The sequence below is a fragment of the Echiichthys vipera genome, assembly GCF_963691815.1.
Source record: "Echiichthys vipera genome assembly, chromosome: 11".
NCBI lineage: Eukaryota > Metazoa > Chordata > Actinopteri > Perciformes > Trachinidae > Echiichthys > Echiichthys vipera.
In genome coordinates, this window is record NC_139836.1 from 17,708,381 (window position 1) to 17,722,606 (window position 14,226).

General features: G+C 41.0%; 1 protein-coding gene across 3 annotated transcripts; it reads left to right on the forward strand.

The window, feature by feature from the left end:
• On the forward strand, positions 1-14,201 carry slf2 (SMC5-SMC6 complex localization factor 2). Of its 3 annotated transcripts, none has more exons than XM_083922791.1 (21): positions 10-132; positions 796-830; positions 1,416-1,930; positions 2,059-2,304; positions 2,735-2,780; positions 3,723-5,080; positions 5,203-5,282; positions 5,382-5,495; positions 5,615-5,782; positions 6,671-6,776; positions 6,866-6,953; positions 7,037-7,178; positions 7,295-7,376; positions 7,493-7,669; positions 7,901-7,995; positions 8,101-8,188; positions 8,744-8,866; positions 9,085-9,162; positions 9,278-9,364; positions 12,545-12,613; positions 12,699-14,201. In XM_083922791.1, the coding sequence occupies exons 1-21, from the start codon at positions 98-100 to the stop codon at positions 13,008-13,010; spliced, it is 4,044 nt and encodes a 1,347-aa protein (XP_083778917.1). In that variant the 5' UTR covers positions 10-97; the 3' UTR covers positions 13,011-14,201. The 3 variants fall into 3 exon arrangements, with proteins under 3 accessions (XP_083778919.1, XP_083778917.1, XP_083778918.1); XM_083922792.1 differs by having other exon boundaries at positions 85-132; positions 796-882; XM_083922793.1 differs by lacking the exon at positions 796-830 and having other exon boundaries at positions 1-132.
• Positions 14,202-14,226: the final 25 nt, after the last annotated feature.

Consider the following 14,226-nt stretch of genomic DNA (forward strand, 5'->3'; position numbering starts at 1 on the left):
GGAGAAGATATTATTGATGAGATGGTTGGACGATTGGACCGAGTCTGATACAGTTAATGTCGCTCTCTGGTTATAGACACCCGGGATAATCCTCAAAATGAGAAGAACAACAGAAGAACAAGGACACGCTCGGTAAGAAAGACTTTTGTTTGCGCTTGTGCCTACAAAAGTGATAGCATTCGCGCGTTAGCCACGTTAGCTAAACAAAACACTTCCTGAAACAACAACTCGATAATATTTAGTTTTATGTACTTTAGCCAGGCACTTTGAGTAAGGAAAATATGTTACATAACATTAGCTACTTTTAGTAACGTCAAAGCTGTTAATGTTTGTTCTGAAAGCGAGACAAGCACTATGTACTATTAAATACTTAACGGTAATTAACGCTAATAACACTACCATGTTGTTAACACTAACAATTTGAACGAGAGAAAACTAGACACGTTCTTCATGTCAGTTAAAGTACCTTGCTAGCGTTGCTATTGTTACCCATTATCTCTCTAGTTGCTAATATAAGCACTAACGTTTCTAATATTGAGCCTTGTGTCACTTTGCACTCGTGCTGTCTCTAACGTAGCTCACTGTGATTGGTGGAAACTGACGTTAACAGGTGTCTACCGTGTGTTGGCTGAGGTAACTCGTGCAAGGTGTGTCGTTTCTGCATCACGCTGGTGCGTTGTGTTCATATTTCAAAAACTGCACTGCTAAGTTGCATTGTTGTCGTCTTGGTTACTGCACTAACTTTTGATTATCGAAACATGATCAGTTCCCTCCCCTCTGGCTTTCTTCCTGCAGAGCATTTACAGAATACTTTCCTCCGAGGAATAAAGGTGGGTCAAAGTGTGACATCCTGCACAGTCTGAAGTGCTGCTGTGTGTGAGAGTGAGTGAGACAGAGACTTGTGATGTAATCTTGGAAGCAAACAGGTCACTATAATGTTAGTTTGATGCCACCTCATACAAAATTGTGCTTGTTGATACAATCCTGTTGGTGTAGCCTGTTTATTGAAAGGAGTTGAAAAATACAAATTAGAATCTACTTGGGTGTGCATGTGCCACCACTGTGAAGTCTAGAAATTGCAATCAGTGAGTGCAATAACAGTAAGACAGGTTGGCATTGCCTTCCTCCTGGGCAGATTCAAAACAGATATAAAATTATGTCTGAACATGTAATGACAGCATGTATTCCCTAGAAGTGATAAAACAATTTCTGCTTAAATAATATCACAAGAAGAACCTCCTTGTGTCAGGCAGCGTGGCAAAGAAAAACATCACAATGCTGATGGAAGAGCCACAGCTAGAGGCATCATGGGCTCTGGCTGGCTGACAAATCACACATCGACCCTGTTCAGACTTAAGCATTCAGTGGATTCGTAAGAATGTACATAATGCACAAATTTTTCTTCTTTCTTTTAGTGGAGGACTTCATATCGCAGCAGCACTCCCGACCCTATTTCGCGCCCTTTCTTCAGGAGACTCCAATGAAGCCCTCTCAGCTCCCAGACTGTCTTTCTCACCCACCTCCCAGGAGAATGTTGCCACTTCAGAGCCCTGAGTTGTGCCAAAAGGACAGATTAGGTCCACGTCGGCACCCTCCTCCTACTGTTCTGAGAACCCCACCTAACATTGGTCCCGCACTGGATAGGTTCCATCGCATGCCAAGGGGAAGTCCGGCTTATCGGCATCATCAGCACCATGAACCTCCAGGGTATTTCTCCTCATCACAGTTTGCTCCAGTCAGCCCAACCAAGAGTTCTACGTTTAACAGGCCTGCTAGTGGTTCTCAGTCTTCGTTCCATCAATTTATGAAGGATTCAATCAACCACTCCCAGTCTGTTGACATCAGGAAAGATCAAGGGACTGTATCCAAGGTCACTCCATCTTACTCAGGAATTAAAAATCTAACAGCGCAAACAAAAGAATCAAACAAGGTATTGTTTTCTCTTTTTTTATTGTCATCAGTGAAACCAAGATTCATTTATTTTATCCTGTATTACAGTTTGGCAATCACGTGTTGCTGATTTTTTTTTTTTGTGTCTGTTAACATTTACTTTGTTAGGCTCAATCCAGTGATGTGAGTAGTCCTATACCTACTGTCCAGCTCCACAGGCCCCCTCTGACCCCATCATTCTACACCAGTGTCGTTCAAGAAGTTTGCCCAGTGCTCCTCTCAGGCTCAGAGCAGAAAGCTAGGGACAGCCAGTGTCCCTCCAGTGGCTACCATCTATCTCCAAGTGCCCAGTCTTCTGACAGGAGTGGTGGTTCCAGTTTACCCACCATGCAAAACCATGTAGTCACATGCCAGGTAAAATCTGTCATATGTTTTGATAAAAATCAAGTTTAAGTTTAGGATTTAGGTAATAGATTTTGAGCTATTCATTAGTCTGTAAACCCAGTCTCAAGCCAGGCTTGTTGGGCTGGGGCCAAAATAATGTTCACTTGGGGAGAACATGGTGTGTTGTTCTTAAACTTTGTAATGTGACTTTTTAAAACAGAGATTCGATTGATATAGCTTAGATATGTTAAATAACTTTTGTCATGTGTTTAGAAAGTCTGTACTGATGTTTGTCTTTTGTAAAAATGCCAGTGTAAAAATTTAACAGCTAGTTATTTTAAATGATTATTATTATTGTAGGTGTAGCTTGGTCTTTGATTGTTTGGGATGCATGGGAACGCTGGAAAAGGAAAGTCGGCTATATAAAGAGTTATTTTTTCTTCTTCTTTTTTTTTTTTAGAACCAACAACATAAACGAACACCTTCAAGTGAAAACGTCATTTCAGGTAATGATGTTGTCAAAGAAAATCTGCCCAGTTTTCAATTTAAAGCTTTGATTACTTTGTTAGCATGTTATTTTGTTGGCTCTGCAGTGATCACAGGATCACAACATTGATTCTGCTCATCAGTTCAATAATTTATCAATTCCCTATTTATTCCTATTCAATTTTCTGTGTGGGGAAAACAAGTAGGCCTACACAGATTTTCAGCGTCGACAACTGCTAATATTTCCGGTGTAGCCAAAGGATATCCGGGCCATGGATTCCTCTTCCAAGCAGCAGCAAGGAAGAAACGCAGTAATAGATTTGGAGTTGAGAGATGACATCTCTATAAACAGATATCTGCATATAAATGCCGATTACACAATAACTGCAAGCTAAATAAAAAGCTAAATCGTCGTCAGACAATAGCCTGTGGGGTCTGTGATTGTATGACGGCAGAGGCGTTCCACCTCGTTTGCTCTCCACACGAGTGATAGAGATAGATGGCACTGGGAATGTCAACTGGTTTGGCATTTCTTAAATAATTGGATTGACATTTAGCATTAGTATAATGATCATCTCCAGCAACATAGCGCATAAAAAACAATTATTAAAATATCAGTTTTAATCTTCTGTAAACTTCCCTTCTCATCATTATATTCATGCTTTCTCTACTACAGTCTAAAGTGTTCACATAAAGTAATTAATAGGTTCTGGCAATTGCACTCTTTTCACATCGCTAAATATCTGGAAACATAAATTGGAGCTTGCTGGTTTTACATTAGAAGCTGCTACTTTTACATGCCACATATTGCTATTTGTAACAGATTGCAGTGTATGGGTAATTATCTGAATTTTTAAGTTGTATCATAGTTAAATTTAGCTGAATGCTGAAACTGGAAGACATTAATAAATACTGAATATTTGTGAAAGAAACTATATTTTTGTTGTCTTTTCTGTCTCCAGTGGTGGTCTCGAGTTGCTCATTTCAGAAGAGGCGCAAGAAGTTTGACGACTGTGGAAACGGCGCCAAGAAATTGTGTCTACCGGGTATAAACTCGCACACTCCAAAGCCCACCGCTGGCAACTCATTCAGCACTTCACTGCTGCCTCAGCCGTCATCACGGCATGCTTTAGTCTTAGAACCGTCCGCCAAACCCACAGAAAACCATCTGTGCATAGAACCATTAAGTGGCCAATCAACACCCTTGGAATTGTCATCCATTTCTAAACCCACTCAGACCAAACCTTGTATAAGACGACCATCAACAGGGGCAAAGCAAGTCTTTATAAATTCCACCCAGGAGTTAATAAAGTTAAGACCTTCAAATCAAGATGAAGAAGGTTTAAAGAAAAGAAGAGAGGAAACCCATAAGAAGGATACACCAAGCTCTTTATTATCTTCTGAGGTTTCCCAGAAGGACACTGGTAACTCACCTCATGTTCAGTTAAGCAGCCACAACTCTGGACATTCTCACCGTACTCTAGTCAAGACCCTGAGCAGAGGTAATCACATGGAGGAGAGCAGAAAGTCGTACAGTACAACTTGCAAACTAGCCTCAAAAGCAAATTCAGCCTCTCTGAGTTGTCGCACGATAGAACAGAACAAAACTGCCCGCCCACGAAGACCTGTTGCAATCCCTAATGACATCGATGACCTTTTCACCCCCGATCCCATGACCTCTGCAGCCCCCTCTTGCCAGAAGTCTGCAAAGCCCAAGGTAGATGGGATTAAACCCGCCACCTCAGAGAGAAGTTGTTCAGCCAGCTCTGTGACCAGCTCCAGTACTTCAGTAAAAACTGGTACTTCTCATTCAGTGGACACCCAGGTCTCTCCATTTGTGTCCCAGCCATTTTTAGTTTTAAAGCCGGTAAAACTTGAGAAGTTAAAAGCCATTTGCTCCAAAGACAGAGAACTCAAAAACGGCCCCATCAAGTCTACAGGCAAGCAGCTTAAAGATGAGAGTGTCAGATCCGATGAGAAACCCACATTTCTTCTCAACAATATGAGACCCCACACTTTAGACGCTGGCACCACAACTGCTAAAACTCATTGTTCTCAGCCTCCACTGCTTGAGAGGCAGGTAATTGAAGGGTGTAAAAAGCTGGTGAATGAAGAGGATCCTTTAGATGTAGAGCTGGATCTGGACCTAAGCTTTGATTTAGATATGGATCTGTCCCAGATTTCCCATAGCAGTGAAGAGGAGCAGCTGCTGTCCTTGCAGGAAATTATGGAATGTGTTACCAAGCCTCCAGATACGCCGGAGAAGGGGGCCTTCTCGGAGCCTAGTAGACCTGGACATCGCAGCTGCGAGTCAAAAACGGTAAGCTTTACATGGTGTCTGCTTTTTTTACATATAGTTGAGAATATTTGATTATCAACTTGTTGAGCTAAAAGACAAGTTAAACCATTTAGTGTTGTCGGTTTGGTTGTTTCCCAAAGCAGACGTTGCCATCTACCACCAAGTCAGTCATCTACAAGAACAACCTCGACCAGATGCTGGAGGAGATAAACAACAATAAAAAGTATACAGTAATGCAGAAAATCTCACTCCATTACATTTTATATTGAGCTACAGACTCCGCACATGAGTTAACTTTCTCTGCATTCTTTTTATCCATTAGAGTGAAAGAGATTGAGATACAAATTCAAACTGCATGGAAAGAGGACCTGTTGAGATTAGCTGAGTATGAGGAGGCTGAGGAGAACCAGGAGGAGGCCATCTCCACTGAACAACAGTAAAGCATGCAGAAGCAAACTGACACATCACACTTTGTGACTGAGACGTAGATTTTGCACAGTAGTTAACTGTAATCTGCTTTTTTAAAAATTTTTATAAATGTAATTTGTTTTCTAGGGAATTCCTGCAACGCTACTCTTTGATGGCCAATGCAATCAGGGAAGTGCCACCAGGAGAAGCAGTGTTTGCCCTGGAGAAATTTGGCCGACTTTTCGACCAAGACACGCTGCAGCTCAGACGATGTATGGTCAAGCCACAGGGTACAGCGCAGAAAACGCTTCTTTGGTGAGTTTTATTTGGATCTCTAGTAGGGTTGCAACTATCAAATCTTTTTGTAATCATGTATTCTACCGATTTTTCCATCGAGTAATCGGATTTCCAAATTTTTTTAATAATTTGGTGTAAAAATATATTAAAATTTGCCCCAAAAAAACATTTTATCTGGGGTAGGCAAGAGAGAGTGAGAGAGAGTGAGTGAGAGAGACCATTAATAAGTTTACTATTTAAACAATTCAAAGCGGCGCATACAATTCCACGTGACATGCGTGTTTACTCAAACTGGTATGTTTAACAGTCATGAAAAACTAAACATAACAGGCTGCTTTGGGCTCAGATGCTGAATCATCAATGACGTGCTGTTGTGGGTGCTGTTGACACACAGCACCTTTTTGTCTTCTTTTTTTAAGTGTGAAATGATCCCAAACTTATTCTCTGCCTTTTCGAAGTGTAGTGGTGTGCATCCGCAAAAACAGTCTGTGTGGAACAATGATCCCTGCGCTGAACGTGGCGCATAACGCGCAAGATAGGAATTAAACGAATCATCGAGGCAGAGATTTGGCCTCGATACATTTTGTAATCGAGTAACTCTAATTGTTTCAGCCCTAATATCAAGTATTAATAACTTGATCTCTAATTTTGAGTGTACATTAATCCAAATCTAATGGATAAATTAGCACAGCACATTCATGCTTCCCAGAGGATGAACTTTTTTAATCTTTTGGACACTCCTTTCCTCTTGCAGTATGTTCAATATGTTTCTAGTCCCACCCAGACCTTTATACGGTGAGATGTAGTGGACATTGCAGCCTATATTGACCATGAGAAAAGCTTTAGGCTTTGAGTTTTGCTTAATAATTTATTCCTCATCTTTCTGTCTCCACTCATGTTCCTCAGGTCCAGCCCTGCTCAACTGAGATTGCATTTAAATATTGGATTGTTCCAGGAAGCTTATGACTGTAGCTCACCCTGTCCAACTCAGGTTACCCATTTCCTATTCAAGGTAGGCCCCATGCACACCTGTAGTATGTCAGTGGGGATTTCTGTCCAAATGTCTGAACTTTGGCAGTTATTTTTTGTTGCTCTTTACAGATGATGTCAGTCCATAGTGAGAGGATGGTATCTGAAAATATACTACAGGCCCTCTGTGACATCGCCTGCACTGCTGCTTATCAGATAGGTCAGTGCCCCCCGGATTTTTGGCAATTTCTCACTTTTGTTGACACATGTTAACATGTTTGTTTTCCGTGTATGCCTCCTCAGTGAAAAATGGAAGCCAGCAGTTTAAAGTGTGGGTGCCCAGTTTGGCCGATGTGGTGCTCGTCCTGATGAATATGGGAGTTGCTTTTGTGACTCTCTTCCCTTTTGAGAATCTACAGCCTCCGTTCACAGAGGGAGATTTGCTGTTAGTAGCGTTCTTGTTTCATTTCAAAAGCTTAAATGTGAAAAATCTATAAGTATTATAGTAGTAGCATTTTTTTTTTTAATATCATGCAGTTGAATTTCTGTGCGTTTGTGTAGGGAGGACATCTACACCAAAAATGAGAGCCCCTCCACTAACAAGGAACAGTTCCCTGAACACAACTGCAACAACATCTTGAAGGTGAGAGGCAAAATGAAACCTGTTAGGACATCTTATAAAAACAGCAGAGTGAGAGCACAACTACACCTTTCAGATCATTCGCTACTTAGTTGTTTCTCCTGTGTTCTCGTCTGCAGTACCTCTCTTACTGTATGGGCCTCTGTCCACGGGCGTACAGCGACGATGAGCTGCTGTTGCTGCTAACTGTGGTGGGAAGGCTGGGCCTGGACACATGGCTCGTCCTCCAGTCCAATGTGGAACTGTGCTCGCTACAGTACAAAATTGTCAACAACATCAGGGACTGGGACACCATGGTCAGTTCTTGCATGCCTCTTATTCCTTGAAAGTCATGAAATTTGAATGAAGAGGAATTTTGATATATTTCAACCTGGACCCTATTTCCCCAACTTCCTTTGAAATTGGTCCAGTATTGAGCATGAGAGCCACGCTCTGGCGGCCATAAACCGGGCTGCAATGTAATTGAATGGAGCAGAAGTGTATAAAATGATAACTTCATATTTTTTATTTATCCAAACTGTTTCCAGCTGCCCAGAATCTGTCTGGCCATTACAGATCTGACTGATGACCACCACAACATGTGCCTGCTAGTTCAACTGCTGCCTGACAACACACGTGGAAAGTACGTTTTTTTTTTTCTTTCTCCTATGGTCTGCTTTTTTTTTTTTCAACAATATTTTATTTTATTGTATTGCAGATTATAAAGTATTTACTTCTGTTTATATAGGCAACTGCGTGGACATCTGAGCCTGTCAATGATCTCTAAGCTGTTGGATGGACATTGTTCTTACAGGCCTACAGAAAAAGATTTTCAGGTAATCCATTTCAGTGTGCAACCTAAACCCATACACTTAGATCCGTAGCCTGATATTAGACCGAAGTGTCAACTAGCTTTACTTCATTTACATCTTCAGACTGACATTGCTTGCACTTTAATTGATATCCGGTCCGAATCAACCACCTTCCAGTTTAGCCCTATGCAAAAACTTGAACGGGGATAAAATAATTAAGTCAAGCGGCTCTTCTAATACTTCCAAATGTTATTGGACCAAATCGAAAACGAGTCATTCTGTGGAGTTTGACGGTCAAAACACTTTATCCACCGTATTACAGCTCCAACACAAGTGTATGGTGTAGGCGCAGGTTTAACTAACTTGGTTGTGATCAATTGGCTTAGTGTCAGAGCCCCGCAGCGCTCAGTGGCTTAATTGTTTTGTCAGTCCAGAAACAGCTGTTTTACGCCACAATGCCAGGCGAATCAGTCAACACAGTTGAGGGGGCAGATTTAAGTTCTCTAAATGGCTATCACAATTTAACAAACATCTTCAGTAATCTGTGGTTCTCCCCTCCTTGTTCTCTTCCATGCTTAGCTCTCTGATCTGAGGCCATACCTTCCCCGTATGCAACCCTCCACCCTTCTCCGAGGCATGCTGCGCTCCTCCAGCAGAAGTCAGAAAGATAAAGGAGAGCACATGGCCACCCTAGACCAACGAGTGAGCATGTACCTTAAACCTCAAAATGTTCTGACTTAAAAAAACACATTAGATTTCTCTTGTCTTGTTTTTCTTTTTTTTCATGAGTTTTTAGTATTATGTATAAGTAAAAGAACCTTATTATCAAATACTTTTACATATAACAGGATTTACAGTTTTTTTTACAGTTCAGGGTTTTTTTCTGATGCAAGTTTCTTTCCATTTACCCCGTGTCTCAGGCCTACTACCTCTGCTACAGCCTTCTTACATTGGCAAATGAAGCCTCCAAATTTCAGTTCTTCCCAGCTCATCAAAAGGTATGACTTTAAAGTATTTAAGATTTGGGCCACAGTTTTATTAATCAGCTGAATTCTTTTATTTTATTTTTTTTGGCAGAGGTTAATGTTGCTTTGCTTTTTTTCTGGCTCTCAGACGCAGCTGTTGTACCTGTGCTCAGAGCTGGAAACTCACATTAAGTGTGACATCAGAGAGAGTGAGAAATGTCTTTATCGCAGCAAGGTGAGTTTGGTTTTAAAAAGAACTTCAGGTATGTGTGCATTTAGGGCGCACTCACACTGTCCTTCCGCACCGGGCCAAAACAGGTTTTTCGGGCAGAGCCTAGTGCGTTTGACCAGTGTGAGTGCAACCGCTCTGCACCTAGCTGCGGCCAGCTGGCTGTCCACAGCCTGTTTGAGAGAGGTGGGCTTTTGTAGAGCGCGTTTGCACATGCACGAGCGTGCGCACTTGTACGAGCACGACGCCTACGTCAGCTCTCACGTCATTTTATGTGCACCTGACATAGAAAAAAAAAAAAGACTGACTGTTTACTGCAGTGTTTACTGCAGATTTGGTCGGATGAAAATGTTCAAAAACAGTCGGACAAGACGCACAAAAACTCAGAGGTCTATGGAAAGATTTGTAGACATAGCGACGCATAGCGATGACGTCATCAATGCGTGTGAAGTGTTACGGCGTGATGACGTATGGACAGGCAAGAAGCATTTGCGTGAGGCCCAGGCAGTGTGAGTACAAATAGGCTGACCAGCTTGGGGAGAGGGAGGGGGGACAAGTACCCCAAAGCCCGGGGCGCGGTGCGGAAGGACAGTGTGAGTGCGCCCTAAGTGTATTTTGATGTTGATTCGTATGTGTGAAACTATCCACATTTTCTACAACACATTTAAAAGGTTGTGCAGCCTTCCTTGAGAGAGGTTTGCGCTTTGCAATTGCTTTCAAATGTAAACTTCCTGAAAGAAATTTTGTTTGCAGCCAGGCATTAAACACAAATCACAAGAAGACATCAGTGACGGCACACTGCAAAAATCTAAAGTCAAAAGGCACAACAGTAGGGCGTCTGTCCACATGGCATCTATTTCTGGCAGAATGTATATATTGGAAATTAAAACTGCAAAAGATTAAGCCAATGATAGACAAGGCTCCATTCTGGATTAGGCTATTGATCCAAATAAATTGCACTTGGAAGGGTAAAGATGGAGCAGAAGTGCAGGTGCTGTATGTGTAGTTATTGTTTTAACAGATTAGTCCTTGTAGTGGGCAGTACAGGGAAATTAAGTCTAGTTATTGTTGTTTTTGCTAAAGATGAGAAGAGTGGGAGAAGATTAGAACCCAGGTGGAGAGTCTGTGGAGAAATACTGCACAATCCAATCAAATAGATTTACATTATTGCTGCAATTGTAAAGAAGAAACTAGGGATGGATTGTGTTCGTGGTCCACCTGCGTCAGTATCTCATTTAACCAGTTTCTCGAAACTTTCCATTACCAACTGAGGCAATTCCATGCGAGAACCTTTCCAACAGTACATTGATGTCAATTGTATGTATAAATATATTTAATTTAAAGTAAATGTATTCCGTTCCAACCAGACTTGAATTCATAACCACTACATTTTGCACCACATTTTCTTCATGTATTAAAGTTTGACCCTCTCAATTTTGAAGAAGAAGAAGAATTACTTTTATTTACCGTAATTTCCGGACTATAAAGCGCACCTGACTATAAGCCTCACCAGCTAAATTTAGGGGAAAATACAGATTGCTCCATATATAAGCCGCACCCGACTATAAACCGCAGGCGTTTTGATGTGTAATTACGGTAGTATATAGGGGTTCCTGCTACCACGGAGGGGATTGTCGGGACAGAGATGACTGTTTGGGAACGCAAAGCGTCCCATTTATTAACAATAAATCTTTCAATCATTCAATCAAACTTTCACATCTTTGACATGGCGAACAGCATTCGTGCAGAGTACAAATAATACAACGGTGCAAAGTAATACAAAGTGCTCGCCTGTTACACGGCAGTAAAAGTGCAGTCCCGCGGCCGTTTACATTATCAAAATAACCAGCCATTCATTGATGTCAAGGGTACATGCAGCAGCTCTATTTCCTTCTTTGACAGCCAGATCGATTGCCTTTAACTTAAAAGCAGCATCATATGCACTTCTCCGTTTGTTTTCCATGTTGAGGGTGTTTGCATGAACACTTCCTTCGCGCAAACTGTCGCTGAAGCTCTCCTACTCTTTGTTTTGCTCTCGTTACCTGGCGCCAGATGTCTGCCTCGGTCTCGCGAATCCTCGGTAGTGCGCGCCCCTGGTTACCGTAAGCCGTAGAAAAGCCGCACCGTTGTATAAGCCTCAGGGACCAGAACGAGGGAAAAAAGTAGCGGCTTATAGCCCCGAAATTACGGTATCCCGCAAGGGAAATTCAATTTTGGTGCAAACATACAAACTAATTACAGCATAAGCAGTTTGGTCCCCCTTTCAGGAGGTAACTTTAATTTCACTCCAAGGCTTAGTACCTTTGTAAAAGGAAAGATTCTTCACAGGTATCACGCTGTCCACACGAAACAATACATTGCCACAGACCACAACATGTATCACATCATCAAGACAATAAGCAGCTGTATTCACTCACTCAGACATTACCCGATCTTTGTACTAGGGAGCAGGCAGGGTAAACTCTACTTGATGTCTGGTCCGACTGAAGAGGATATTTGCATTCACACATACAGCCCTGCAAGTTAATGTCTAGATCATTTCAGGTTTACAGTGCATGTGTAAAAGTGGCTTTAGGTAAAGTGTAGAATATCTATACAGTCAGGAATATGAAGGGAGGGATTCCTCGGCAGGAAGGGAGGGTCTTACTGCTACACCTTACTGGTTTCATATCAGGTTAACTTACTTCTTTAACTGTTAGCTCGAGCCAGGAGTCTCTTGTGATTTGTTAAAGGAAATTGAATCCCCCTCCCCCCATGGAAAACAGTATGTTCACAAATGAGAGTGCAGGGCAGGTCAGACTGAAGATGTAGATGTCTGATCTATGACTAAAGATGTAATTTCTAAGAATACAAACCTGAAAGATCTTCACTAATATTTTCACTCCTAAAATGTTGTATTTCAAAACAGAAAGTAAGCTTGTTTAATAAATGGAGTTAGGACCTCCATTGTTTGGTCTACATTATGTCAGAAAACAGAAGAAACACTCACATTTTCCCAGAGCCCAAGAAGGTGTTTTTGCACAGGTAGCTCTGATGGCTGCAGAGCGACAATTGATTATTATAATTGGGGATGACATGTTAATCAGTCATTGCTGGCTTGCTTTTGCGATTAAGTCATTAATTAAAACCAGGGTGCATGCTCTAGAAGCAATTTGACGACCTTTATCTACCTTCCTCCCCCTCCAGGTAAAGGACCTGGTTGCCAGAATCTACACCAAGTGGCAGATGCTCCTTCAGAGGACCCGGCCTCTTCATGTACAGTAGTCTTATACATACTCTTGTATGAATATTTTATTTACACCATGTATAATTCTGATTTACAATTATATGTTCCTTGTAGGGCAAGTTGTATGATTATTGGCAGCCCTTACCTGCGGATACATTAACAAGCAGCCAAGAAGATCAGGAGATGGACAGCAGTGATGGTGTAGAGGTGCCTGATGAGGAGGATGAAGAAGAGGATACCAGTCAAACTGAAGAAGTTATAATTATTCCTGAGAATAAGGAAGAGGGAGACTGTATAACGGACGACGCAAACAAGAAGGGGGGCGACATGGAGCCAGAAGAAATGAAGGGAGACAATGCAATGGATGACACTAAGGAAACGGAGGAATCTGCAGAAACTGTTCATGAGGAGTGGGGCCTCAATTAGAGGTTGGAAACACAGCGCACTGAGGTGAAGACTGAAAATCTGGGTGAGACGACCACTAGCTGCATTTGATTTAGTGTCAGAGATTTATATTTGTTACTTGCACTATTTTCCCATCCTCCTCTGATCCTAATCCCTAAATGTCATTGTCAATACAAATAGAAATTGCATATTTATTAATAAAACCATTTTAGGAGTGTTGCACATGAAACAAAATATTGTTTGATTGTATATGTTATTTTTTTTAAGAACTTGACTTTTTGCTGCATCTTTGTTTTCACTTCTTTAGTTGTGTGCAATGTGTAAAAAAAAAATGTGTTATATACATTACTGCAGGTGAGTGCCCACAACAACCTGTGTTTAGTTTGTGGGACATTTTTTACGTTCTCGTTGTCCTTCAGCTATGTACATTTGTTAAAGTTAAGTAATTCCTCAAAAATAATTAATAACTGAAAAGCTGATGCACAGCATGATGTTATATTATGCTGCAAATCATCCTCAAGTGGGACAATGTTCAGATTCTACTTGATTATGCAACAACATGTTTAATTTAAGTTATATGTTTTTAAATTCCTCTCATATTGAGGTTTCTGGGTTGCTATTGTTTCATTACCTATGGTAGTTCTAAAACTGGAACAGCAGACTGGTCATATGAGGAAAAACACTAGTGTTGGTCCATTTAAATGTCCCAAAAGCCGTATACTGACACTGAAGGACCTAAATGCAATTCAGACATAATAAGTGTTACTATTTACACCTGTGCCTTTTTACTGTGACATGTCAAAATGTCTTCAATGCAAAGGCCTAATAAAGGAATTTTGGACCCTCAAAACGGTCACCCCGTCTTACCTTAATTCTTTGTCTCCACAGTGAATCAATAATCCAAAAATGGAGAAAATTCTTGATGGATTTAAGTAACTTGACTTACTATCACATTTTGGATTAATTCACTGTGGAAGCATGCTAGAAACTATTTTCTTTAAGAATTAAAGGTAGCATGGGGTGAGATGATTGATATACAATTGGTCCTCCAAGTATTCATTAACGTACAAAGTTATTTCCTGATACACGTTATCTTGTTTGATTTATTTTTTTATATTCTCACTGTTGTGTTGAATTTGTGCATTTTGTTAAATTGCCCTTTTGTGAAAATATTTTTTTGATAATAAAATTTTTTTTTTTTTTTGTAGCAGTTGCCCCAAATAAAGAAGGTACAAGT